The 27514-nt window shown below is 52.8% G+C and overlaps 1 protein-coding gene and 1 non-coding gene across 8 annotated transcripts in view; one reads left to right on the forward strand and one right to left on the reverse strand.

Annotated features, from left to right (window-relative positions):
- The window catches only part of Acsf3 (acyl-CoA synthetase family member 3), a 39518-nt gene extending 21271 nt beyond the window's left edge, over nucleotides 1–18247 (forward strand). For all 7 annotated transcript variants that reach the window (XM_076572247.1, XM_076572244.1, XM_076572243.1 and 4 more), the window contains 4 exons: nucleotides 3667–3793; nucleotides 13016–13150; nucleotides 13566–13677; nucleotides 17738–18247. In XM_076572247.1, coding sequence (XP_076428362.1) covers nucleotides 3667–3793; nucleotides 13016–13150; nucleotides 13566–13677; nucleotides 17738–17855 — 492 coding nt within the window. In that variant the 3' untranslated portion in view covers nucleotides 17856–18247. The remainder of the gene's footprint in view (nucleotides 1–3666; nucleotides 3794–13015; nucleotides 13151–13565; nucleotides 13678–17737) is intronic.
- Nucleotides 1091–1219, reverse strand: LOC121829894 (small nucleolar RNA SNORA72). Its single transcript, XR_006072948.1, has one exon. It is a non-coding gene; the product is annotated as a small nucleolar RNA SNORA72 (small nucleolar RNA).
- Nucleotides 18248–27514: the final 9267 nt, after the last annotated feature.

Raw genomic sequence — 27514 nt, forward strand, 5'->3', positions numbered from 1 at the left:
TGCCATTGTATACCTAACTGTGGAAGGAACATGGCTTTGCAAGGTTCAAGTTCTCACTCTTTAGATCTTAAAGTCACACACAGTAGGATTACAGTGATTGGTTTCCTAGCCACAGGAGTGCAGTGACTCCGGCGTAGAGCAATGCCTTCTGTTACTGAGTTAGCAGAGTGTGTATTATTTTGTTCCAGTCACACAGAAATCACACAGTGAGTTTTAAGCAGGTGATATTTACTATCAAGATCGGCTAAACCATGGTGACTGGGAGAGCCGCTCTAAGACATTAGAACTCAGCAGGGTCCCTAGGGAAGTGTCTGGAGGGGAAGGTGGGGTGTGGTAAGATAGCTGCCCACTGAAGAGGTGTCGAGGATGGCTCCTGGTGCCACGACACAGCAGATGATGAATCCGATGGCATTATTGGAATGTATGGGTCTGCAGATGGAGTGAGGACAGCTGGGTGAATAGGAGGCCTGAAATGGCCATGCTGTGAGGTTAATACATCAATAGCGTACAGCAGCAGCACCCAGAGCCTCTACCGAGATGGGAGGTTCCTTCCAGCACCCAGCCCAGCTCTCCATTCAAGTCGTTTCCTCCTAGACATCGTGTGTCAAACACTGACCAACACAAGTTGTTTCCAGACTTGGGTTGTAATGAATAGTTTTGATGAATGTTACTTTTGAGATCCTGCAACTAAGGAACTCTTCCTCCAAGTTAATTGCCTGGGGGGGTATTGGGGGGGGTGATGCATGGTGCAGCACGTTTGGGAGCTACCCGAACCGTTCCTGCAGAGGGTCTGTGATACTTCACCTTCCCACTAACATGGGAGATTCTGTCTGTTCTGCCAGTCCTCCCAGCCTTTGATACTGTCCGGACTTTGCCCCCGACCACTGCTGTAGATGCTGGCAGCTTCTAGCACTTGTGTGTAGTCTGCTGTCCAGCACATGCTCAGATCCCGTGGCTAAGGTGCCGTCCATCCGCCTTCACAGGCATCCACTTACCTCCAGCATTCTCTCATGGCCGCGCTGTGCTTCAGGTCATTGTAGAGCGTTGTCTTCCTGATGTTAGGGATGTGTTGTTGTCGTTCCCTGCTGGTGTGTGTCACCAGCGTTTGAAAACCAGACCTGGGGAGAGAACTGGGTGTGGGCACGCGTGTGGTCTTGCTCTAGTAGACGTTCAGCCTGTCCTCATCATTGCAGAATCAGAACAGGGTTTAAGTGTTCTGTCTGGGTTACATGATTTGCCAGTTCTCCCATTCTGTGGTTTGTCTTTTAATTCTCCTCTGTTGTATGGATCCAAGTTTTAAATGTTGATCGAGCCTACTTTATTTTTTCCATGGCTTAAGCTTCCCTGTGTGGGGTCTGAGCTAAAGGAGTCTTCCTTAGGTTTTCTGCTGAAAGCCTAGTTCAGGGTTAAGTCCATGTGGTATCTGGGGTGAGTTCTTGCCTAGTGTATGAAGAGGTAATTTTCATCTACGGTTTTCCAGCTGGTCAACTGTAATCTACTGAGAAGACCACTTTCCTCACTAACTTGCCTATGCAACCGTGATGAACGTCAGTTACCCACACTTGGGTGAATGTGTGGACCGTGCCAGCACCATGCCATCTTCATTCCTTTGGCGGGATAGTGAGGCTTAACATCGGCGTGTGGTTCTAGCAGCTTAACTCCTGTTTTCAAAGTTCCTTTAACTACAAATGTCAGTTTTCAACTTTAAGTTTTGCAGTGCTGGGGATCAAATCCAGGGCCTGTACCTCCTCGGCAAGTGTTCCACCCCTGGGCTATTCCTCCCGACACTCTTGCACATACCCGTGTTTTATTTGCATGTAGGGGTGCACACATGCATGGCATGCATGTGGAGATCAGAAGAAAACCTCAGGTGTCGGTCCTCATCTCCCGTCTTGCAGGCTCCTCTTGGGCACTAACTTTACTCCGAGACAGCTGCCCTGGAGCCTGCAGGGCTCCTGTTCCACCTCTCGTCTTGCTGCATGCGTGGATTACAGACACACATGACCACATCTGGCTTTTACGTGGGTTCTGGGGATCCAGACTCCAGCCCTCACATTTGCATGGCAAGGGCTTCTCCGATGAGCCATCTTCCCAGGCCCTCAGTCTTAGAACTGGCTGTCTGTACCTACAGGAAGTCATTTTGGGTTCTTAATTGGAGTCATATTGCACCTGTGAATCACGAGGGGAGAACTACCGATTACTACGTCCCAATCCGTGAGCATGGTATTTTTCCGGTTCGTAGCTCTGACCTGTCTTGTGTGGGGGCCATCCTCAGCAAACAGCTGCTGAGCATGATTTGTCAGACATGCTCAAACGGTTCTTACCTTTCCTCTTCCTTTTCTTATCTTCTGTTTCAAGTAACACGGGGCTGCAAGTGCTGGTCTCTAGCTGTTCATCGCTAGTCTGTAGAAATACAACTCACTTGGGGTGGGCATGCTCACATCCTCTAATAACCTGGCTGGATCCACCCACTAGTTCAAGGAGGTTGTTTGATTGATTTTGTAATATGTTGGGGATTTTCACATAGGCCATCACGTCTTTTGCAAATAGGAGCCTTTTATTTCTTCTTTCCAAAATTTTATTTATTTCTTTTTCTTGCCCTATTTCCCTAAATAGGATTTGCATTACTGGCCGGGTGGTGGTGGTGCACGCCTTTAATCCCAGCAATCGGGAGGCAGAGCCAGGCGGATCTCTGTGAGTTCGAGGCCAGCCTGGGCTACCAAGTGAGCTCCAGGAAAGGCGCAAAGCTACACAGAGAAACCCTGTCTCGAAAAACCAAAAAAAAAAAAAAAAAAAAAAAAGAAAAGAAAAAAAAAAAAAGAAAGGATTTGCATTACTGGCTCTCATAGAAGCAGGAAAAGTGGGCATCCTGGGTGTGTGTGTGTCCGTTCCTGTGTGTCCCATATATGTGACACAGCATGCATGTAGAGGTCAGAGGCAACTTGTGAGAGTTGGTTATCTTCTATAATGTGGGTTGTTCAGGGAGCAAACTCAAGTCCTCAGGTTTGGCAGCAGGATCCTTCACCCACCAATGCAGCCAGGCTGGACACATGAGTTCTAGGCCAGCCTGTACTACAGAATAAGACGTGACTCAAGCACTAAAAAAGTGGAAGGATCATACTCGGAAAACAATGAGATGTAAAGATTAGTGGACACACTAGACAGCAGCCTCATCACCGCCAGCTCCAGGCATTCCCTCCTAGCTGTAACTATGTGCTGATCTGACATGGCCAGGTTCCACAGCATGACCACAAACAGAAGCTCCATGGTAAAGACGAGTAGGCTTCATGACAGTGCCAGAGTGGCCACACGGTCTGCTTAACATCTAGGAATTCCCTTGGTTGGTTACTCTGAACAAAAGCTGTTGCTGCCCAGACGCTGTACTGGGGTGCTGGTTGGGTCGTGCTGGCAGTGTTTCACAACTTCTGAGGAGTACACAGAGATGGGATTCAGGAACAGTGTTTAAGAGTGGGCAGACACTGGCCTCCACCTTGGGGCCCGGGCCAAGGACAGGAGGAGCCCTTGGCTCGGGCCTGATTGAGGTTCACTCCCTGACAGCTGTGATTTTCCAAGATTTTCAACCGTCTAATTTCAAAAACCATTTGGTCTCTGATGTAGGTGGAAGCCACTCGCCTGCTCTGACCCACATGTCTCCTCCTTCTGCAGGTGACCCCAGGATTCGAGGAAAAGGAAGGAGAGCTGCTAGTTAGGGGACCCTCTGTGTTCCGAGAATACTGGGATAAGCCAGAAGAAACGAAAAATGCTTTCACTTCAGATGGCTGGTTCCGAACAGGTAGGAGCAAGCTCTGAAGTGGCAGAGGGGACTGCTCTTGAGGGAGGTCTGCTCGGTGTGGATGTTTCTTGGTCTGTGTGTTCTAGAACCTCCCACTGCAGGCAGAGGCTGTTTGGAGACTGCCGTTTTGACACATTTGTGGGTGCCCCCGCTTCCTGCAGGCTATTGGAAAGAAGGTCTAAAGGCTCACTGCCCTTATAAGGAGCCTGGAGCCCTTATCCCCAAGACGTAGCTCCTACTCTGTCCCTCTGCCAGCTGGCCACATTGCCATAGCCTTGTTGATGCCCCATGATTCTGCACCTACTGCCCCTGAGGTCAGGACCTCCTCTCCCTTTTGGGTATGCCGCCGCTCCTGTCCACCCACACAGCCACACTCTTGCACTCTGAAAATCTCCTCTCCCTACGTTGGGGTTGGAAGCAGGTTCACTCACCATTACTTGTTTTGGTTTGGTTGTTAATTTGCATATTCTAGTTTGGTCTCCTCTGTGTGGTCTGTGGGGCTCATGGGTGAGTACAGTGGACCCAAGCAGGCTGGGAGACACACAACATATACTGTAACTTCCCCACCCATGTGTCTGTTCTCCTGAGACCCCCTCCTCATCCTGTGGGAATCCCATGTCCTGAGACAGTATGGCCGTACAGCTGTGTCTATCTGCTGGTCTGTTTTTTACCTGGAAGTTCATCAACATCACATGACTTACTGCCCTCAGGATGTCAGGGTTCTGGGAGTTTTTCCTTTTGGCCCTTCTGTATTTCTAACATTTTTGTGTACATGGTTACTTTTCTAGTTCTTAAGGTAATACTTTCTGAAAGGAAAGGCCTGTTTCCCATGTGACATCCTGGCCATTGTGACAGAGATAGTTTCACCCCATGCTCTTTTGGGAAGCAAAGCCTTGTGGGGGGGGCCTGAGTGGGTACTGTGGCTCCTCTGAGAGAGGGAGGTCTGGAGGTAAGGAAGCAATCTATACGTTTGCCAAATGTGACCCTCAGTCTGGTGGCCCCGGAACATGTGTTATCCCAGCTACCTTGGGCCAGTATACTCTAGACAGGCGGGGGCATCAATCAGACACCTTCAGGGAGTGCCCAAGGTAGAGACCCACGAGCTCCTGAGCCTGCCCGCCACTATTCCAGGGTGTCACCAGCTCAGGGTAGGGGAAGCTGATGTGATTATATCGGTAGATCAGTGATGGCACGCATATAACCCACAGCTCCCCGGTGCTCCTCTGTAAACACCCTGGTTAATGCCAGCTGTCTGGGGGAAACAAACCTCCCGCTATTGTCCCTCAATGCAGTGTGTAGGAAACCCTGCTTTTGAGAGAATCCTGCTTTTAGCAGCCCCCTCCAGCAGCCTTCTGAATAATCCCTGTGGGAATCCCAACTTGCTTTGTGGTCACCTTCTTGTGTTTAGGTTTGGGTAAAAACGCTGTGTTCTTCCCTTTAAAAACACAGGGAGCAAGCCCTATAGGCTTCACTGATGCCGGGACTCATGGAGCCCTGGGGTGCAGCAGGAGCCACGTGGGCAGTGAGCACTCCGGGTGGGCCTTTCTGCCGAAAAGGAATAGCATGCATTAATTATTGTAAAGAGATGTCTTCAGGAGAAAACGATTTTGAAATTCAGTTTAATTTCATTGTAACGTGCTGCAAACAGGAAGGGAGTGTGTGTGTTTAATTGGCTCTCGGGGGTAAGGCCGGGAGCTGGCAAGCCTTTGTCACAGGCCATTAGCGATACAGACTGCATAATGAGAGCGTGCAATCAGCTCGCAGCTGCCGCTCCTACGGGGAGAGCATGATATTAAGTAGAAATCAGGATAAATTAAACTTAACCCTTTCCCTAGCTGTCCCTCCTGCCACTTGGATTGTGGCATAAGCTGGAGAGAAAACTGTCCCAGGCTCTTGGGAAGGGCCTTATCCCCAGCTCTCCCAGGTCATCCTCGGGGTTAAGATGAGAGGATGGGGTCACCCACCTGATCCCTAATGCTCCCACCTTCGCCACCCTACTTCTGCAGTTCTTCTTGCCCCAGAGGATGTGTAGAGAAACTCACAAGGTTGGTGGCTACTCAGGAAGGAGCAGAGGCCTCCCTCGCTGCCAGAATTAGTCCTCCTAACTCTGAGACGCCCAACAAAACTGTTTGGAATGTGTGGCCTACCTATGGCCCTGTGATTCTGGAGCTGGGCCCAGGCAGGCCGTCACAGGTGAGCCTGGAGTGCAGAGTTAGACTGGTGGTGGTGGGTGAGAGGAGGAGACAGCAACTCTTCTGGGGTTGGTTAAGGACCACCAAGGCTAAAGAGCAGGGTCAGACCCCTACAGGAGAGTGGGTAGGATCTTAGGAGCTATGAGTCACTGCCATCAGTGTGCACGTTAACATGTACGGTTACTAATACACCAGCAAGGCGGGGCCTTAGAGAACTGTCCCCTGATCTGAGGAGAGTCACCAGGGACCTCCAAGCTACCGGGAGAAAGAGAGAGAAATGCACTCGCTCTTCCAAACGGGCCTTCCCTCTACAGATACCCCACCTCCAGATTTTGTACCCTGCCTCCATGTGTGTCCAGCTGTTGGGGCTCTGCTGTTGTCCGTTTTGTGTGGCTAGCTTTGGGGGTTTTGCCCTTCCATGTTGATCGACACTGGACCATCGTGTACTTTTGGAGGGTTGGGCTGCAGAATGTCTTAAACACATGGCTTTAGATGGTTTTCAGATGTAATCTGTTGACTTTTACCCATGCCCTCCATAGGACTGGTAGTACTGTGAGTCAGGGTCTGTGAACCCCTGAGTCCCCTCTGCAGACGACAGAGGCTGGTTGTTTGCCTGCAGGATTGGAATCAGCCAAGACCCGGGCTGGGAGCCAACCTTGCCTTCCTGCACCATAGTAACTGTACATGGTGGGCAGTCTGTGCTAGCGTGCCCATCAGGAGAGCAAGGCCTCAGCAGGGAGGGCATGAGGTAGCAGAACCCCAGAGGCACTGGGTGTCTTAGGGGTTGGAATCCTCCAGACAGGCTGTGCTACCCCTAACGTGGATTTCCATGGGGACGTGGGACATGCAGAAGCCAGAGCTTAGCCTGGAAGAGGCCACCCCCGATGATGACACTGTCCACTACTTACCACATACCTGATGTGGGCCAGGATAGCCAGGCAAGGGAGTCACACTACCCCATCTGCACTGCCGTCTGGGCCGAAGGATCCGTTTTCTCCTCTGCTCTCAGCGTGTGCCAAGTTCTCGTGAGGTTCTGTACGTGTTTGGTCAGGTTAGTACCAAGTGCTGCTGTGAGGCCTCCCTAGCTCTCCTTAGGCTTCTCCAGCGTGACCTCTAAAGGTTAGCATTGATGTATTGGAGAGCTTTAGGTTTTTTAATCAATTGTCGATTGATCAAGCCCCAATAGTCTTCCCATAGACCCTCAGCATCACAGTCAGTGGAGGCGTGTATAGGTCTTCCTTTCTGACCACTGAGCTCCCTACTCTTGCCTTGCTGTGTGACTATCACCTGGGAGGATGAGAAAATAGCAATACCTTCCTGGCTGGTGGAAACGAGAAAAAGGAGGTCACCTGGCACCCTCTGTGCTTTGTTCCCAATGGTAAGTCCCTGGCCTCAGGTGCAGTGTGTGGACCAAACAGGCCGGGGACCACAGGAAGGTGGCCTCATCACCCTGGTGCCAGAACGGTATGAGTACTAACAGAATCTGTCCCTGGTTTGTTCCTATTTAGTGAGCTGCGAACTCTAGGCAGGAGTTTACAAGCTAAAATCTGAGTTATGTGCCTGTCCATGGCTTAGACTCTCCCAACCCAGCCAGCCCAGAAGATTCAAGACTCCAGGATAATGTTAATGTGAAAACAAAAAACCACTGCTGCTTCCATCCTCTCCCCCAGCCTTGCTGGTGGATTCTGGGATGCCGACCCCCATTCCCACATCATGAGCTAGTATTGCCACTTGGTAGCTCATACTCTGCCATCCTCTGCTGGACCCTACTCCCAAAATGGTGCCCACAGCCCATTTAGTCCACAGGTATTTGCTTGGTTAGCTCGTGCTGGTGATGCTACCTGCCTGTGCCGGAGAGGCCAGGATCCATAGGTCTCAGGTGCCTACAGTTTCTTCTTGAGGCCCTGCTCTTTCCCAAGGCATCTAGAGGCCTGTGATCAGTATACACTTGTGCGTTCTTTCTTTGCTTTGTGGCGCTCCTGCTCTACAGTTCTTGATCACCTGGTGCCTGTCTGCCTTCTGGCATTCAACTTCTTAAATATAATTTCTTCTGCTTGTTCCCTAGTTTAGCATTTATGCCTTTAAAATCAAATAAACTATAGTTAATTTTGTCTGAGGGTTTCCTAGCTGGGTCTGGTCTGCCACTGTCCCAAGCAGGTTTGGGTGAGGTTTAGAATCCTGGGAAGTTATTGCATCTGTTCTGCTTTTATTCCTTGCTCTTTCTAATACCTCCCTAGGTTCTGCCCCCAGGCTCAGGTCTCAGAGGCTTTCTGCTTTGGTGCCAGTGACAGCTGGCTCCCCTCTGCCAAGGTCACAATACCTCCCCTTCCCTGCCTCAGCCACCTCCTCTATCAGACCGGAGAGGCCCAGGTGGGATTGAAGCTGCTGGGAGACAGAACTGGCAGATGTGACAGAGCAGCCACAGGATAGGTAGTCCTGGGTCCCCAAAGCTTTGAGGACCAAAAGCCCAAGTATAGGATGCCACTCTGCAGCTGCCTGTGGATGCCTGGCATCATGCCAGACTAGCAGCCCTCAGTCCTCAGCAGAGTGGACGCCGTGCTATTGTTTATAGGGTCCCTAGCCAGGAGAGTGAACTGACCGCAGGAAGTGCTTCCCTCAGGGAAGGCTCCTCAGGGAAGGCACTGGCTCCTACTCTATCCTTGCAACCAGAAACCGAAATCCAACTATCACAGGTTTATTTTCAATTACAGTTTAAGGCAGAGACATGAACTAGCACTGGGTTTGAAAGCAGTGCATAAATCCATGTAATAAGATTTTATTGATCGCATGCTGTTTCTGTCGGAACAAAATTCCCTCGATGCACACGTCAGGTCAGACCAAGGAGGCACATTGGCAGGAGGCTAAATCCAGATCAATGCATTCTGACAAATATGTTGTTATAAAAAGTAAAAGTTACTTAACTTGTTTGATGTGCTCTTCAAAATGAAGACTCTGTCTTTAACTCTCGGCCCAGCAGCCTGGTGTCTCGGGTGCTTGGGGCTTCTCCCCTGCCTGCTTGCCCTAGCCTCCCTGTCTTTAATTAATAATTGAATTAATAATTATTTAATTTGGCCCTTGGTAATGGGGTTGTGCTGAACAGGCCAGGATAAGCTGGAGGGGCCAAAATGGCTCCACACTGAGAGGTCTAAAGTCAGACATTAGGTGAATTTCTAAGGGATTAGCTCAGGACAGTAAAATAGCAGGAGGCTGCTTGAGTCTGTGACATCCAGGAGATTTCCTATGAATGAACTAGCCAGAGATAGGGCAAGAGCAGGGGATGGAGGGCAGAGGCACAGTAGTGCCAGGAAGAAGGAACACAGCACCGTGAGCAGCTTAAGGATGACTGTGCTGGAGATCCCAGCTGGCAGTCTCCTGGCAGGACCTCAGGACCCTGGGAGGTACCCGAGCTTTCTTCTGAGACAACAGGAAGCCTTCTGCCCAAGGGTACAAACAGGGTAAGGATTTCTGCCGAAGGATGCAGAATGACCAGGATGAGCCAGGCTCACAGCCTCCTGATATCCTGGCATAGACAGCTCAGCCACTGAGGCAGCCCGACTGAGTTAGGCTGCAGTCATGGAAGATGGACCTCAGCCCCATGCCAATGGAATCCGCTTGGCATCCCTCTGTCATGCTAACACTAAGTACAGCTTTCTAATGATGACAACATCCCCTCCCTCCCAGAAACCTAGTGGCCTGAAGAGTATGCCCCCTCCATCTCTGCCTTGTGGGTATTGTGAGCAGCACCATGCTCCTTTTTAGAGGCAACACCCTTCTATATTCCCACCCAGGAAAGGAAGCCAAGGAAGTAGTTACCATCTTTTGAAACCTGGAGATAGCCCAGGACCCAACACAATGAGGCCCCAGGGCACATCTAGAGTAGTTCTTATGTGGAGCCACGGATGCTCAGCATATGTGGAGTGAAGACCCAGCACAGTGCCCTGGAGCAAAAGCAACTCAGCCTGTGTGGTGGCCGGCAGTGGGAGGACCAGGTCCTGCTTCTGTCTCCACTGGGGACACCACCATCCAGATCGTCTCCCATACACTCCCGTGTACTCTGTGAATTCCCAAACTTAGTTTTTATGAGGACGTGGATGCTTGGTGTCCCCTCTGTGCCTGGAAGGTACCTGTGTTAGCAGCATTACTGGGAGGGCGGAGTTAATAATAGAGCCTCTGGTTACGGCTTACCTTCAAATCTTGGCTTGGCTATCCTTTCTAAGCTTGAGATCTGTCCACAGAAGCCACCCTGGATAACCTTGGAGGCCACACCGGGGTTTCCCCTCTGCCTGATGCCATGTTATTTACAGTTCGTAATTTCCTACAGTCTATGAGCCCTCGACTCCAGCATGCTCTGCTGGTCCTTCAGGCCTTTGAAGGCCGAGGATACCAAGTGGCCTAGAGAAAGTAGTGTCCCTAAGACTCCTGGAGAGAGTAGTGTCCCTAAGACTCCTGGAAAGAGTAGTGTCCCTAAGACTCAGACAGTGACAAGAGCAAAAACATGGCTGGAGCCATGGAGGTGCCACTGTGCCATGCTGCAAAAGGCACGGGACCCCTCTGGTTGGGGTGTTGATGGGAGGCCTAGGCTGCTTGTCCTGCCTCAGACTCTGCAGTGAACATGCCCGGTCAGCAGAATGGAATCCAGTCGTCCAAGTAGAAATGGAGGCCTGGGCTGGGTTGCTCCTGTGAGCACTGCAGAAGCCTGGCATTTTCTCCTCCCAGCCATCACCTGGGCATAGGCACCAGCTGTAGAGATTTAGGCTGTCTCGATGGCCAAGGTTGATCAAGGCCAAGCGCACCCCAGTGGCTCAGACTCCGTAGTCGGCATTGTCAGAGCTGTGAGAGCATGCTGGTGTTGAGGTCCTCCGGACTGTAGGAAATCATGAGCTCTAAGCAGCATGGCACTGGGCAGAGGGAAACCCCGGGGTGTGGCCTCCATAGTTACACCCCAGAGTGGGTCTATAGACAGAGCATGAGGTAACATGTAAGTTTATGAAGGATAGCCAAGTCAAGGATGTTTGAAGTCACAGGCAGAGGCTCCATTCTTAACTCCATCCTCCCAGGAACGCTGCTAACACGGGTACCTTCCAGCCAGAGAGGACACTAAGGTAGTCAGACACTGGCGCCCATCATCCTACAGTGTCCCCAAGCCATGGCAGCTACTGTTGCCGGACTCAGGAGGTGGCTTTGCAGAGCTGGTGTCCTCAGAGGGCACCTTGCATCCCCATGACAGGTGTTTGCGGTGGAGCAGCCCGGCCCTCTGCACACCCTTCCATCGGCACCATAGCCTCTGTCCTCCAGTCCTCCGCACCCCAGCCTTTCGCCCAGAGAGCTAGTCACGCGCTCTCCCCTCTCCGATCCACGGCATCTCCTCCCTGAGGAGCAATCAGCCTGACTCCCCAAATGTGTGATCCTGTATGTCACACGCAAGAGCCAGTCCTCAAGCGCTGGCACTGGGTCCACCTAAGAAGAGACTGTGCCCAGCGATGCCCAGATCTCTTTTCTCAAGAGAGAGAGGAGCGGCCTGGGAGCCCAGCCTCAAAGCAGGAACTTGTGCGTGCAGAACTCTGGGGCCCCTCAATGCCAGGCTTCCACCTCACTGTGGAGGTTGAGCAACCTGATAGCTACAGGGTAGGATAATCCAGTGGAAGACTAGGCTTTCCAGTCTGAGGGGCACAGCTGGACCCAGAGCTACAACGGGGATGGGATCATGGAGGGTCCCTTAGGACTCAGGACAAGCCATGTATACCCCATAGCCCACACCTGGGTCCTCTTCCTCCAGTCAGTACCTGCCCAAGGGGCTATCCTCATCTAGGCTGAGGCCATCCATCCAGCTCTTCTGCCACCTGCTACATCCAGAGCTGCCACACTGGAGAGAGAACTGCCCAGTGCCAGTCCTTGCTCCAGGGGCTAGCCTTCCCCCTCTACCATAAATAAGCCCTGGGCTCGTCCAGGCCACCCATCCATCTTGTTTAATAGACTGGAGTGTGCCCTGTACTGCAAGTCCCAGGGAGTAGTAAGGTGATGGATGGTGCCTTCCCATGTCGGACTACGTGATGTATAATGAAATATTTATGATTTATTCCAGCTAATAACCCACAGGGAGTGCAGGGAGCGTGTGAACAGACATCTCTGCTGTCAGAGCTGCCGCTGACATCTGCATGCCGACACACAGTCATAATCATGCAAATGTGTGTGCATGGACATGCAGGCGCACTAATGTGCAGACACACACCTCCCCCACGCCATTGTGCAGGAGGGAGCCTCAGCTGGAAATACAGCCCTGTGTTCTGGCCTGCTCCCTGCTCCTGATACTGCCCGTGTTTCTGTGGGGTCCCAGACTCCCTTGTGAAAAGAGCCAAGTGGGACAGTTATTTTGCTTAGGGAGAAAAGCACCGTTGCTATTTGGGGGTGGTGGGAATCAAGAGCAGGAGGACGTTCGTCACAGGGTATCCCCGTGTCAGAGAAGGAGCTGAAAGTGACCAGGACCCACCCATGGTAGGATGGCAGAGCTATGTGGATAGGAGTGGAACCCGGCGGGAGGGTGCCCTGCGTGTATCTACGTGAAGCTGTGCATGGGTTGTGTCAGGGTCAAGGCTTCTGCTTTCCTGCTGTAGTTCATTCTGAGTCAGAGTCATAGGCAATAAACCGCTTGCTGCTGTTTTCTGAAAATACCACACACTGTTGCCCTTTTCTCTGACAAAAACATGGCCCACACTGGCTTACAAGTTCAGGGTATTTACAGACCCCAGAGGCCCACTGGGTTCCTAGCATGCCATGGATTCTGGTGGGCTCTACTCCCCACCGCTGGCTGTGAGGCAAGGTGCTGGTATCATAGGGATAGAGAATGGAGAGGGACACATGTCGTCAGCACCAGTCCCCACAGGAGGTGGGCCCGGACACTGGAAATAGTGGGTCTCACACACATGCATGTGGCCCCCGAGGACTCTTGTGGGTGGTGATCAGGATCACCAAGGTCTCCTGTGTTCAGGTACTCCCAGACTGTCCAGAGCTATCACAGAACCCCCTTTTCTAGGAGACACCGCTGTGTTCAAGGATGATAGGTACTGGATCCGAGGGCGTACGTCAGTGGACATCATCAAGACTGGAGGCTATAAAGTCAGCGCCCTGGAGATTGAGCGGCACCTGCTGGCCCACCCCAGCATCACAGGTGAGTGAATGGTGACCTCAAGACGCAGTACCACCTTTTCTACTCTGTTAAGTGTTGGCTGTCGAGGACCCTCTTCTACCTGCTAGGAGGGATCCTGTGAAATAAATGTGTTCCTGCTCCCTCCCTGGCCTTCAGCACACAGGATCCTGATGGCAACCCCGGGCTGCTGCCCGCTATTCCAGAGGGGCCCACAGACCTGGCCAGAACATACACCTGCTCTGCAGATCAAGCAAGAGCAGGCTGAGCCCCTGGAGACGCCGCCCCACTCCCATGAGGGACACTCCCAAGGTCTTGCTCCAGGTGCTTGGGCATTGCATTAACTGCCTGGCATTACCCACACATGCCTGAGCGCTATTCAGCCTGTAGTGGTCGTCAGGGCCTTCCAGGTATCCTCAACCTGTTCTGCTGTCTTCAGATGTGGCTGTGATTGGAGTTCCGGATATGACATGGGGCCAGCGGGTCACGGCTGTAGTGGCCCTTCAAGAAGGACACGCACTGTCGCACAGGGATCTCAAGGAGTGGGCCAGGTAGGGCTAACGGGCTGTTGTGGGTTCTAAGGTATCTAAGGGAATGTCTTGGGATGGGAGGATGGGAAGGGCCTGTTCAGGAGCTGGGAAGCAGGGGTGAACCATTCCCGATTTTGGAAATGGGGAGGAAGAAGCTGAAAAGGTCGGCAAGGTGGCCCCTAAGCGGCTGTCTTTCCTCATTAAGCGCAGACCTGGAAACAGGAAAGGCCTCCACCTGCACACTGGATTGGGAGTCGGGAGTAGTCTGAGGCAGAGATGTGTGTTTCTCAGCTTACAGATAAACCCCACAGCATTGTGAGGCTGAGGCCCCTCACCTGGCTAATCCAGCGCTAGACTGAGCAAGAGCCTCTCTGTACCCTGCCAAACTGGCACAGCCCGCCACAGAATGGCCTGGGCCCAGCAGCCTTTTCTGTTCTGCCCTGAGGGTGGCCTCATGCCTCAGCCTTTCTGTGGAGCCTCCACCGCCTGGCGTACCACCCCTAGCTCTCGGTGTCTGTGGACTGTGCCCGCAGCTCCCTCCTCAGACCCAGGGTGGGGCACTTTCCAGCCCATCACCTGCACTTGCTCGTCTCGTTTTTTGTTTTTCGAGACAGGGTTTCTCTGTGTAGTTTTGGTGCCTGTCCTGGATCTTGCTCTGTAGACCAGGCTGGCCTCGAACTCAGAGCTCTGCCTGCCTCTGCCTCCCGAGAGCTGGGATTAAGGGCTTGTGCCACTTCCAACATGCTGGCTTTTTTTTTTTTCCACCCTCATCCTTTGTGTTAGACTCCAGTGTCTCTCATGTCAGCCCCTGGTGGGTTCTGATGTCCCCCCAGGACCCATAGGACGGAGGGGCTCACTGAGACCTTCACAGCTGGGTAGGCCACCTTGATCTTCCACTGTGGCCCAGGAGGATACCCCTGGGTTTTAGATGGGAGAAGTTCTCTCCTTTCTGCTGTGTCTCCCCCTGCCCCACCCCCACCCCCGCCTTCTTCTCTTCTTCTCGGCGTAGGACTATTTTTGGCTGCCCAACAAGACTTCACAAACAGCAGGAGTCCTTGTTTCATCAGGGGCCGCACAGCTGGGCAATTACCGATTCCCCTGGATTTGCAAAATCACAGTTGGAGCCTCTATGGCTTAGCAGAGGCAACAGTCTGCTTGGCCGCTCGCTCGCTGCTTTGATTAAACAATTACTTTCTTGAGAAGAAAAACACCCAGGCATCCTCTGCTGAGAGCCACAGTGGTTGCTGGGTGGAGGTCCTACCCTGGCCTGGATTCCTTAGGCCATGGCCCGTGTCCATGAGTGCTTCCCCTCGTGGCCTGTCTCTAAGCTTCGAGTTGGGCTCCTTGCTTGGGTGTTCATGTTGAGTATAAGAAGACCCTGAGGTTTGGAGCATCCTGGGAGTTGTGGCTGTGTACAGCAGGACAATGCAAGAAAGATGGTCAGACATGGGCAGAGCCAAGTTGCAGACTGCCCACAGGGAATTGCCTGCCCCTCAGATGTCGCCCCCACAGTGGGAAGCCTCCCCACACGTTGTTTCTTGGGGAGGGGTCCTGAGGAGATATCCCCACTTTTAACCCCCACACCTACCCACTCCCCAGAGAACAGTGTCTAAGCCTCCTCCAAGTGCCTCCTTCAAGGGAAGGCTGGCCTGCCACTGGCAGAGGCCTTGAGGCCCAGGTGTTCCTCTCCCTCATGTGGTGTCCTGGCCATGCCTGGTGGGTGCTGCTTGCTGCTGGTGACCCACACTTTCTCCCCTGGAGCCCTGCTTGCCATGCCGTCTCAGGACACAGTGCTGGGCTGTCCAGTTACCGCTAAAGAGAGGCAGGTGGGGAGGAGAGACAGGAGTGCTCCTCCTGAAGTTCCAGAAAGAGACAGTGTCTGGAGAGGGAACTAACGGAGCACCAGGGTTTCTCCATATTGATTGAAAGGGAGAGTTGGGCACAGTGGCTCACACCTGTGATTTAGACATTGAGGTAACAGATGTGGGAGCGTGAAGCGTTCAACCCAGTCTTGGCTACATAGCAAGTTCAAGGCCAGCCTGAGCTGTGAGATGAGAGAGATTCAGGAGGAAGCAGAAAGAACCCAGGTGTCGCTGTTATCCACAGAGTGGGACCTCACAGCAGCCCAGTTTTCTTGAGGAGGTGCCTCACAGCCTCAAGTGTGTCCTTGGATCTGGTAGTACCAGAGCTGACCCAAAGCCAGAGGCTGAAGAGCTGTGTCTGTGAAGCTGAGTTCCCAGCTGAAAACTTTACCACAAAGCAAACACCTGGCCCAGAAGGCTCTGTCAGCAAATGATACTGAGCACCTCGGGGGACCTGCCACAAAGTGCATACAAGTCCTTTCCGGTGGGGAGGGACACTCCCAGCTGACTTCATGGGACCCACGACCCAGCTACCAAAACCAGACAAGAAGCCCAGACCAGTTTCCTGTCAGACAGACACAAAATGCTTAACCAAATGCTGGAAATTAGGTCCTATTCACAAAAGAGCCAACACATCATGATCGTGTGGCACTTATACCCGAAGTGTGAGGTTAAACATTCAGACGCCCGTCCGCGTGGCGTGCCGTGTTTACAGAGGGAAAGCCGTGCAGTCTTTTCAGTTGACACGGAAAGAACGTCTCCAGATCCCAGTGCCACTTGCAGGAATTCGCAGCAGCACCAGAGAGGAGACGTTCCTGAGCTGAGGAAGGGGTTCGGAGGACCACCAGCAGTCGACTGGACATTTCCTCCCGTGTTCAGGGCAAGCGTCCCCACCGCCTCTTCCCAGTCCCACGCAGACACACAGTTATCCGGACGCTAACGTGTCTGTTACTTGGGATGGGGCCAGAAGTCCAGCCCGTGGTTGTGCTGTGCCTCCCTGTCTGGTACCGGGTGCCAGCTGGCCACTTCAGCCCATGGTAGAGGTTTGTACCCAGTCCCCACGTGACACTGCACACTGGACCTCCCTGTAAAAAGCTGCCCAGTTTCTACATAGAAATACACAGGCCAGGCAGGCAGGACAAACGGAGAAAGACGGGGCGCCAGGAAGCAGAGCAGGACCAGAAGCCACACAGAGGGGAGATGGGCCCCTGCGAGGCCTGGGATCCCTTCCTTGTGGGGTCTCCAAAAGGAGCCCTTGGGGTGAACATCATAGGGAGTAAAGCCAGTCCAACCAGAAGTGGGGACACAGTCCCACAGTGGGCAGAGAAACAAGGCCCAAGTGCCACAGGGCACCTAGCTCTGCTGGGGAGTCTGAGCAGTGGCCACTGCAGGTGGCCAGAAAAGCTGTCACATGAGTCATGAGCATGTGCAGGTCTGTAGCGTAAGAGCCGGTGGGGTTCAGACAGGAGCACAGTGTGACACAGAAGGCCATGAGTGGCCTACAGTCTAAAAAGCGCATTTGAACTTAAACGGCACGTGCAACCCTGGATGTATCACTCACGACCCTGGGTAAAGTCAAGACCAGTTGCCTCTGGTCAGTGGAACTTGAGGGCAGCCTAGGATTCTACTCCAGGCCTTACACACGATCTCTGGTTGGGTTGTCCATGTACAGGAACAGGAGAGCATCTGCAGGAGTCACCTGTGGCTGGCCCATGTGGCCTTTGGAGTACATCCCTACCTCAGTGCATCTGAGACTCTGACCAGGACTGCAGCTTTTTTCCTACCAAAAGGAATGTCCCCTGTCTGCTGGTGGCCCAAAAGCTACTTCTCTGTAGTTAACCATGCTTGTCACCTACGGGGGCCACTCTACTGTGCCAGAGTCACCTTTGGAGGGAACAACAATAGGCAAGCCTGTGGTCAGTTCCCTCCAGGGCAGGACAAGACCAGGCAGGATGAGCAGAGCAGGGGCCTCGCTGCCGCCTTCTTCCCTGGTTCCCCCCTCTCCATGTCCACATCCAGTCACTCTGCTGCCTCTGACCTGACTTTGCAGGCCTTGGAGCCGGAGGGAAGAGGATGGTTCTCCCTGCAAAGGGCAAGGTGGCCTATCCTGTTGCCACCCAACACAGAGTCAGGGTGTGAGCCCACCATGACTGCTGGGTATGTCATGCCTACATACTCCCAGGCCGGGCAGTCATCCCAAGCTGTGCTTGTCTCTGCAGAGGTGTCCTGGCACCCTATGCCATACCCTCGGAGCTCTTGCTGGTGGAGGAGATTCCACGGAACCAGATGGGCAAAGTGAATAAGAAGGAGCTTCTTAGGCAGTTCTACCCCTCGTGACCAGAGGAGCCAGCGGGCCAAGGCCGGAGGACAGCAGACACCCCCTGATGATCATGTGCGGTGGGCCCTGCAGCCGGCCCAGAGATCCTTGAATGGAAACAAACCCCTCTCCTGCAATCAGGTTGACCAGATTCGAAAACACTGGGATGAAATCCCCAAGTGAGGCTTCCCCCGCCCTAGTTGATTGTTCGAGCTCGGGTGACCCTGACCACTGGCTGTGCCCATCCTTGAGATCACTGATGTGTGTCGGCCTCACACGCACAGGAAGGACGTGGCTGTGGCCAGCGTGTGGCCAGCTCCCCGGTGCCCAAGGCTGCTGACTCTCCTAGGGGCAGGTCCCAGAGAGTCAGGCCATGCTGAGGAAGGAGATGAAATAAAGACAGAGGACAGTGCCCTGTGCTTCCTGGCTGTGACCTGCAGGTTACATGTCTGCGTGTACATATCAACAGTCATCACAGCTCCCAGTCCACACAGGATGCCAAACCATAGCGCCGGGTGGAGTCTGCAGTGCCCCCCACTAGGATTCCTGCTGCTGGGACTATCACCCCAGAACTGCGTTTAAAGTCCTTGTAGCCACCCAAGGCCATCCCCCAATGGCCCGGAAGCCTGCCTTCCTTGACCCTGCCTCACCCCAGTTAGGGTCTTTCTGGTCCTTCCCTCTGCTCTCTCCCCTTTGCTGCCTTCTCACCAAACTTCCCTGCCGTCCACATCCGAAAGCTTCCCTGACCTCCATCCTCCAGGCCCACGGACACCTTAGTGTCCTGCCAGCTTGGATGTGTGCACATGTGCCCTCAGGCCACATGGAGAAACAGTGTGCTCCCTCCCTCCCTCCCTCCCTCCCTCCCTCCCTCCCTCCCTCCCTCCCTCCCTCCTTCCCTCCGCCCCCCTTCTCTCTCCTCTCCTATAATTGTTGAATGGAAGCCGCTCTGGCCCCAGAAACCAGGATGCTTAAGGACCTGTTGGACGTCTGATCCTCCCATAGGCCAGTCCATTCTGGTGGCTGTGTTCCCTAGGGTCGGTGGCAGGATTCCCAGAGGATGCCTGGGCAGCCCATGGGCGCCACCCTGTGCAGCCTCGATCCGCAGCATCACTCTGCATTAGGCCGTCTTGCTCAAGGAAACAGCACAGCTGTTACCGAGCCCAAACCTCTGGAGTCAAAGGGCGATGCAAAATGGCCTCGGGAATGGTGGGGGGTGAGGCTGACTGTAAGCCACAGGCGTGGCCTAAGCAAGGTTGACTTCTGTGTATTACCTAGACCCCAGAAAGGAAGGGAAGAGAGGTGCTGTGAAGGGGTTCCTCATGGTCACAGGCAGCTGCTGGAGCTCAGGCTGCCGTCCTCCAAGCTGCCGTGAAATGTCCCTCCCAGCCCCCGGCTTCCCTGACTGCCTTCAGTATCTCCCCTGCAGAAGCCAGCGTCACCCAGAACCTACTTTCCAAAGCAGACGTGTCACAGGCCCGCCCAGACCTCAGTCCCCACGCTTCCCGAAGGCACTCTCACAGGGTCACAGGAGGAGGCACCCCTGCTCTGCACACCTGCTCTGTTGGCTCTTGGCCAGACAGTGAAGCCTTGTATGCCCGGAAGTCGGAGGGCAGCCAGGCCCTCCCCTGGTGAACTGAGCCTGAGAAGACAGTGGGGAAGCCGGGGGGCACTGGTCCCTGCAGGCCCTCCCCCACATCCTCATTGGTAGTGCAGATGTCTGGAGCCCTAATGTGGCCCAGCATAGTGAAAGATGCTGTGGGACCATCATGTAGGCCTGAACCTGACGCTGGAGGCCACAGCAGCTTAGTTCTACAGAAAAAAGAACAGCCTAGCCACAGGAGAGCTGTGGCTTCATGCACGTGTACACACACACACACACACACACACACACACACACACACACACACACACACACACACACGTCTCTCTTGCCATTCTCTGTATGGCGCCTTCAAGGCCACTGCAGATTGTTATCTAGACACGGCGTCTCTGGCCAGAGTGGGAAACATCCACTGTCACGCTCGTCACAGTCCTACGGTGCAGTGGTGGTGGCTCGTGGTCCTTGTAGAACCTTCTAACACCCAAGGAGACTCTTCCCCAATATCTGGCCCCTGTTGTGTCCCCACTGTGGCCATGAGCAGGGGCCACCCCCACCTGCCCTCGTGGAGCCGAGTGCCCTTGCCAATGTCTACCGTGTGGTCAGTTTAGCTCAGCAAATAGATCGATATCACATTATCCCAATTCACCTTCATAACTCTTAAGTGAGCAGGAACAGAGGGGAGACAGGGTCCCTGGAAATAAATAGCCGTGGAGGCCCTTTGTGATCTATCACCTGGAAACAGTGGCAGCGTCCCGCGCCAGCGGCGGACAAGGTCGTTAATAAAGCCCAGGAAAGCGCTGTCAGCCGCAGTGAAGGATGGCCACAGGTCAGGCACGGGACCTGCCTCCTCCTGGGGGGGTACAAGACACCATTTGTGACCTGAGCCCTCCTCAGGGGTGGGCAGTGAGTGCCGCCCAAGCAGACACACTGATGCCCCTGTCTGTGGGTGCGTTTGCACATTGAGAGGGGCACCTCTGGCCTCTGCTGCGAACGAAGAAGCATCTGAAAGTTGGAAAGTGGTTGTCATAGTCTAAGAGAGGACCAAGGTGTAGACTGCAGTGCTCAGGCCCAGAGCCCTTGGTGGTCTGCCTCCGTCTATCCTGGCCACCTCCCTGGGCCCCCCCGCCCCGCCACCACCTTTCCTACTTGCCTAGGGCATTTGTGTGTGAGCAGAGGTCCCAGGTGAACACCTATGGATGTTCTGGTGTGTGTGTAGGTGGGACCCATGGACACTTGTCCCTGTAAAAGTAAGCATGTGTGGGTGAGGCTGGTGCCTCTGCACACTGTCACAAGTGACCGTGTTTGTGTTCAGGCTTTTAACAGGAGTCTTCCTGAGGACTGTGGGTGTCCCATGGGGTGCTCAGGTTAGGGTCCGGGTCAGGCTCAGCTGGGTCAGGCACATCTGCATGACCCATCTTTGGTGGCCATTCCCCACTCGCTGGCTCCTCTCTGAAGCACAAGAAGGTCATTGACTTGCAGGGTGTAGCCCCTAATGACAGGCTGATCATCTGCAAGGATGATAGACCATTAAGCTGTCAGTGTCTCTCATCTCAGGCTCCCCCCTCCCCACCCCCGGGGGGGGGGGACCAGCAACAGCCAGCAGCCACATGTCAGTGCCTCAGCCATGTTCCCAAGCACCTGCTTTAATAGGAAAGAGCTCTGTCTTAGAAAAGGACAGAGCTCCACCAGGCTGGCTGGGTCATGCACACATGCCAACAGGCACGCATGTATATTGAACATACATAAAACACATGTACACACGGGTGTCCACAGACAACGCAGTTCTGGTCTCAGAAATGTCTCCCTGAAAGAAATAGCTGTTTCAGAAGCTCCGGCAGCCGATGTCGGCGGGAGCAGGGTTAGATGTCTGGAGGAAGGTGTGGGACTCTGCAGCTCCTGACAGGTCATGGGGTCCACAGGACATCTCCAGTTCTACATTGACCCTGCTTCTAGACACCTGCTCCTGCCCCGGAACAGCAAGCCCACCCAAAGCCAAGAAAAATCACTCTTTAAAAGGCACTTTAACCACTGTGGAAGGACCGGGGAAGGAGTGGCTGACCCTGCATGTCTGCCTCCCCACACGAACCAGTTTGTTGAGTAGGAGGTTGTTGCTATATTTCCTTTGGTCATCTTCAGGAAGTGAGACCCATGAGACTGGAGAGATTGCTCAGTGGTTGAGAGCACTGGCTGCTTTCCAAAGGTCCCAGGTTCGATTCCCAGCACCCATACGACAGCTCACAACTGTCTGTAATCCCAACTCTAAGGGATACAATGCCCTCTTCAGGCTTCTTTGGGCACCAGGCATGCACATATGTTGGGCACAGGCATAAGTGCAGGCCAAACGCTCATTAAAAATACATAAAATAGCTGGGCAGTGGTGGCGCACGCCTTTAATCTCAGCACTCAGGAGGCAGAGGCAGGCAGATCTCTATGACTTTGAGGCCAGCCTAGGCTACAGAGTGAGATCCAAGATAGTCAGGACTGTTTCACAGAGAAACCCTGTCTTGAAAAACCAATATACACACTCGTGTGTGTGTGTGTGTGTGTGTGTGTGTGTGTGTGTGTGTGTGTGAAACTCAGACTTCGCTGGTGACATGGAGGTCCAGTTGGTCTGTAGGTGGAGCAGTATTGAAGTCAGCTGCCTCCCTGCCTGGGAAAGATGTCTTGTGTCTTGAATGCTGACAGAGTGTGATCCCACCAGCACTCCATCCACTGTTCCTGGGATGAGTCCAGTGCGCCAAAGGACTTCATTCATACATGATGGGCTCCAGCATGTCTTTGTAAAAGCAGGGCTTTTCTGTGGCTCTAGGAGAAAGTAGAGGAATTAGTGGAGCACGACGATGTCTAACAGTGAAAATATTTGATGTTCAACACTTAAGGACGAATTATAAGCAACAATAGGAAGGAGGATTGGCATTCAGTGTACTGTGTGACTGTAGCAGTAGAGGGTTGTTTTGGCAATGTTGTAGGAAAGATCATTGGGGCATTTCTACAGGTGAATGCTCACAAGGAGGTCTGATCGTGTAGCTCAGTTGGCAGAGTACAAGTCTACCATGCCCAAAGCCCTGGGTTTGATCCACCTTGGCACAGCATAAAACCAGACAGGTGTGGTGCTATATATATGCCTGTAATTCCAGCACTTGGGAGGTGGAGGCAGGAGCATTGCTCTGAGTTCAAGGTCAGCAGACCCTGTCTCAAATAAGGGAGGAGGGAGGCAAGAAAGAGAAAAATAGTCCTAACTGATTGTAGCAGGTCTTTCTTTGGATGGCCAGCTCCCAAATCATGACATGGAGACTTCTTATTAATTATAAAAGCTTGCCCTTAGCTTAGGCTTGTTCCCAACTAGCTCTTAAAACTTAAATTAACCCGTTTATATTAATCTATGTTTTGCCACATGGCTCATTACCTCTCCTTCATTCTGCATGACTGACTTGCTCTGAGTCTCACTGGTGAATCCCACCCCTTTTCTTCCCAGCATTCCTATCTCTGCCCAGAAGTCCCGCCTAGCCTCTCCTGCTTAGCTATTGGCCATTCAGCTCTCTATTAAACCAATCAGAAGATGCCTTGACAGAGACACATCTTCACAGTGTACAAAAAGATTATCCCACTGATTTTATTGTACCTTAAAATTAAAAAATATGAAAACAAAGCTGGGTAGTGGTGGCACACACCTTTAATCCCAGCACTCTGGAGGCAGAGGCAGACAGAACTCTTGAGTTCAAGGCCAGCCTGGTCTACAGAGCAAGTTACAAGTCAGCCAGGGCTACACCAAGAAACCCTGTCTCAAAAAAAATAAAAAACAAAAAAATAAAAAAAGAACTGTAACTGCCTTTTGTGTTTTTTAAATACCAACTTAATGCATGAAGAATTCACTGGAGAGGCCATGGAGATGGCTCAGCAGGTAAAGGTCTTCTGTCAAGGCAGAGGACCTGAGTTCAACCCCAGAGAGAAAGGACTCCCTGATGTCGTTCCTATCACACATGCCCTGTGGCACGTGCACACACACATACACATAAATAAATATTTTTAACTGTTTAAAAAATATATATGTAATGAAAGTCTGGGCATAGTGGCATAGTCCTTTAAACCCAGCACTTGGGAGGCACAGGCAGGTGGATCTCTGTGTGACCAGGCCAACCTGGTCTACATAGTGAGTTCCAAGACAGCCAGGACTACATAAAGAGACCCAGTCTCAAACAAACTATATGTATGTATGTGTATATATATATGTATATATGTGTGTGTGCGTGTGTAATTCATATATATATATATATATATATATATATATATATATATATATAAAACATTCCTTTAAATTATCATGTAACCTAGATGTTTATTTTGCTAGTTCCTAGTTCCTAGTTATAATTGTGGATTTTTTTTAGTATGGCTATGGTTGAGTTGGTTCCAATTAGAAACTTTACTGATTTATTCTTTAAATAAATAAATAAATATGAAAATGGCCTTATATAACCCTGTATACATTTTTTAAAGGTTCCCTTATGGAACCCCACTACTTGGTAAACTAATTTAGATATATAATTTGGGGCTGGAGAGGTGACGCCACAGCTAGGCACTTATTCTTACAGGGGACCCAGCGTTAGTTCCCAGCACCTACATGATGGCACACAACCATCCATAACTCCAGTTCCAGGGTACTGGATGCCCTGTTCTGACCTCTGTGGGCACCAGACGTGTGTAATACACATACCTACATGCAGGCAAAACACCCATACACATAAAATAACAAAGTGATTCTTTTAAGACTAGCCTATTGAATATGCCTGTGAGGTCAGACTCCAGCCAGTGTGGAAAAGACACGGTCAGTTCCTGTCTGTGTTCACTCTTCCTGGTGCCCTCTTGATCAAGGGTAAAGTTTGCTCTGTCCAGACAATTCCGTTGGAGTAGTCTCGTCTCTTTGTGACCCTGAATTTACCAATTCCATTGGAGTAGTGGTCTCTTTTCTTTGTGACCCTGAACTTATTTCTAACAAAGCTTCTCTAAACAAAAAGCCTCTAGGATTCTGATTGGACTTGCAGAATTTATAGATTAATTTGACTAAATCCAATCCTACAAGACCACACCCTGGAGCCCACACCACACCTGTCACACGTTCCTCTGGGTAGTTCCTGTCTTCAGCCTGTCAGCAGCCTTTGGTGGACCCGGAGTGAGATGGTTTTGTCCTTCATTTTTAACTTGGTTACTGAGTGCTCTGGGATGGCTTGTGTTGATCCTCAGGCCCCCAGCCTGAGTCCTTTCCTGGTTTCTTCTCTGAACTGTCCACAGTTCTGTCCCCTCCCTTACGGCTTTCTTTCCTTCTCTTACTGCATTGCTGAAATAAAGCCTGCAGCTCCTTCCTCCTCCTCCTCCTCCTCCTCCTCCTCCTCCTCCTCACCTTCCTTCCCACTACCCCCACCACCACCCCAACCCCCAACCCCACCCCACCCCACCCCGCACAGGACCCTGGCACCGGCCAGCTAATCTATGGCTGCTCCGAGGACTGCCATGCTCACTGAGCAAGCACTGAATTCTGTTCACATTGTCGCCATTAAGGTGATTGGACCTAGAGGTCCAGTTGCTTTTGGGGACTTCCTGTTGCAGACCCTCCTCCTGGAACAACCGTACAGGGTTGCAGGTGTGTGGGTGTGTGAGGGCAGAGCTACCCTGTTGGCTCTGACCGTAGCTCTGCAGGATCCTATTTCCAGTTCTAAAACCCAGAAGGCCCTGAAAAGCAACATTGTTTGGGTTTTGTTTTAGTGTTTCTGTTGCCTGCAAACTCATTTCCAAAGAAAGCCTAGTTGAACGCCTGAGGCTCCATCTGGTCCTGGACCCCACTTGGTGAGAATCTTTGCAAGTCATGCTGGGAGCTACAGTATGTTGGATCTGGAAGCAACCCCAGACCCCGCTGGGTGTCACATTCCAGGTGGCGAATGTGCCTCTGAGACAGCCGAAAGTTCAGAATCTGACACAGACTTCTCGCCGTGGGGTTTGGATGCAGGATGCGGGACTGCTTTTAATCTGAGGTTTTGCAGGGGAGTAAACTGGCCTCTGAAACCTCATGACCTCTGTCTGAGCTCGAAAGGAGAAGAGTGGGGTGTCAGGCCCCAGATTCCATTTCCCAGGGGTGAATTCCACGTGAGCATGTATGGGTCTCATGCAGGTTTCAGACTTGTGGGCATGAGGTGGCTCAGGCCTCTGTGTCTGTCTGTGTGTCCTGTGTACCTTCCTCCATCTTTCGGGAAGTGTCCTGGTTGCTGATCTGTGGTCCATCCTTCTGGGTGTGCTCGGCACTCCTGGGAGCCCAAGCTGAGCTGGTGCCAGCCTCAGTTCCCAAGAGTATGGGACCTGCCACACTGTCACTGACTGTCACACACACACATACACACACGGGGGGGGGGGGAGGAAAGGAGAGGGAGAGAGAGAGACAGAGAGACAGAGAGAGGGGGCGGGACACTGTTGTGAGTTGTTTGGGAACAAACTTCCCCTCTTAGCATTGTGAACTTACCTCTGGATTCCAGACCTTTGAGAAAAGCTCCTCTGCCCTAAGAGGACATGTTCTCTCTGACTGGCAGTGGACCTGCAGGACCTGCAGTGCCAATGTCTGCTTTACTGACCTGACCCCACAAAGTGACCACCACAGAGTCCACAAGACTTTTTCTCAGCCATTTGGCAACCCCGAGTTCCTGGCCCTCTTGTCAATTGCTGTGTGTCTGAGTGGACGCTACTAACTCCTCCCTCCACCGCACTGCTGGTCCTCCTTCCATCCACTGCACTGCTGGTCCTCCCTCCACCGCACTGCTGGTCCTCCTTCCATCCACTGCACTGCTGGTCCTCCCTCCACCGCACTGCTGATCCTCCCTCCACCGCACTGCTGGTCCTCCCTCCACCGCACTGCTGGTCCTCCCTCCACCTCACTGCTGGTCCTCCCTCCACCGCACTGCTGGTCCTCCCTCCACCTCACTGCTGGTCCTCCCTCCACCTCACTGCTGGTCCTCCCTCCACCTCACTGCTGGTCCTCCCTCCACCGCACTGCTGGTCCTCCCTCCACCTCACTGCTGGTCCTCCCTCCACCTCACTGCTGGTCCTCCCTCCCTCCACCGCACTGCTGGTCCTCCCTCCCTCCACCGCACTGCTGGTCCTCCCTCCCTCCACCGCACTGCTGGTCCTCCTTCCCTCCACCGCACTGATGGTCCTCCCTCCACCGCACTGATGGTCCTCCCTCCCTCCACCTCACTGCTGGTCCTCCCTCCACCGCACTGCTGGTCCTCCTTCCCTCCACGGCACTGATGGTCCTCCCTCCCTCCACCGCACTGATGGTCCTCCCTCCCTCCACCACACTGCTGGTCCTCCTTCCCTCCACCGCACTGTTGGTCCTCCCTCCACCGCACTGCTGGTCCTCCTTCCCTCCACCGCACTGCTGGTCCTCCTTCCCTCCACCGCACTGATGGTCCTCCCTCCACCGCACTGATGGTCCTCCCTCCCTCCACCTCACTGCTGGTCCTCCCTCCACCGCACTGCTGGTCCTCCTTCCCTCCACGGCACTGCTGGTCCTCCCTCCCTCCACCGCACTGATGGTCCTCCCTCCCTCCACCACACTGCTGGTCCTCCCTCCCTCCACCACACTGCTGATCCTCCCTCCACCGCACTGCTGGTCCTCCTTCCCTCCACCGCACTGTTGGTCCTCCCTCCCTTCGGGTTGGCACTTAAGTAGTCCATCTTTGTACTTCTCTCCCCCACCTCCTGCAAGGCGTGGTTCAGTGTGTAACGGTATTCCTGGTTTTAATCCGGTCTGATAAACCATGTCTTAGTAAGATGAACCATTTGTTGTGAATGCCAGTGAATTGAGACCCCTGTCTTCCTGCTTATGTCGTACAGCCTCTGCATTTTTTCCTCCCCGCTTATTTAGAAACTATAAATTAAGCTTATGTTCTCTTAGCAAGAGCCTTTAGATTTTCTAGGTACAAATTCAGTATGAAGCGGCCATGTCTCCTCTTATGGGACCTTGCAGTTGTTCACTGAATGGAGCTCCATGGCCATGAGGCTGGACAGGCTTGACTTTCTGTGGAGTGACCTCTGCCA

The sequence above is a fragment of the Peromyscus maniculatus genome, chromosome 5, assembly GCF_049852395.1.
Source record: "Peromyscus maniculatus bairdii isolate BWxNUB_F1_BW_parent chromosome 5, HU_Pman_BW_mat_3.1, whole genome shotgun sequence".
Lineage (NCBI taxonomy): Eukaryota > Metazoa > Chordata > Mammalia > Rodentia > Cricetidae > Peromyscus > Peromyscus maniculatus.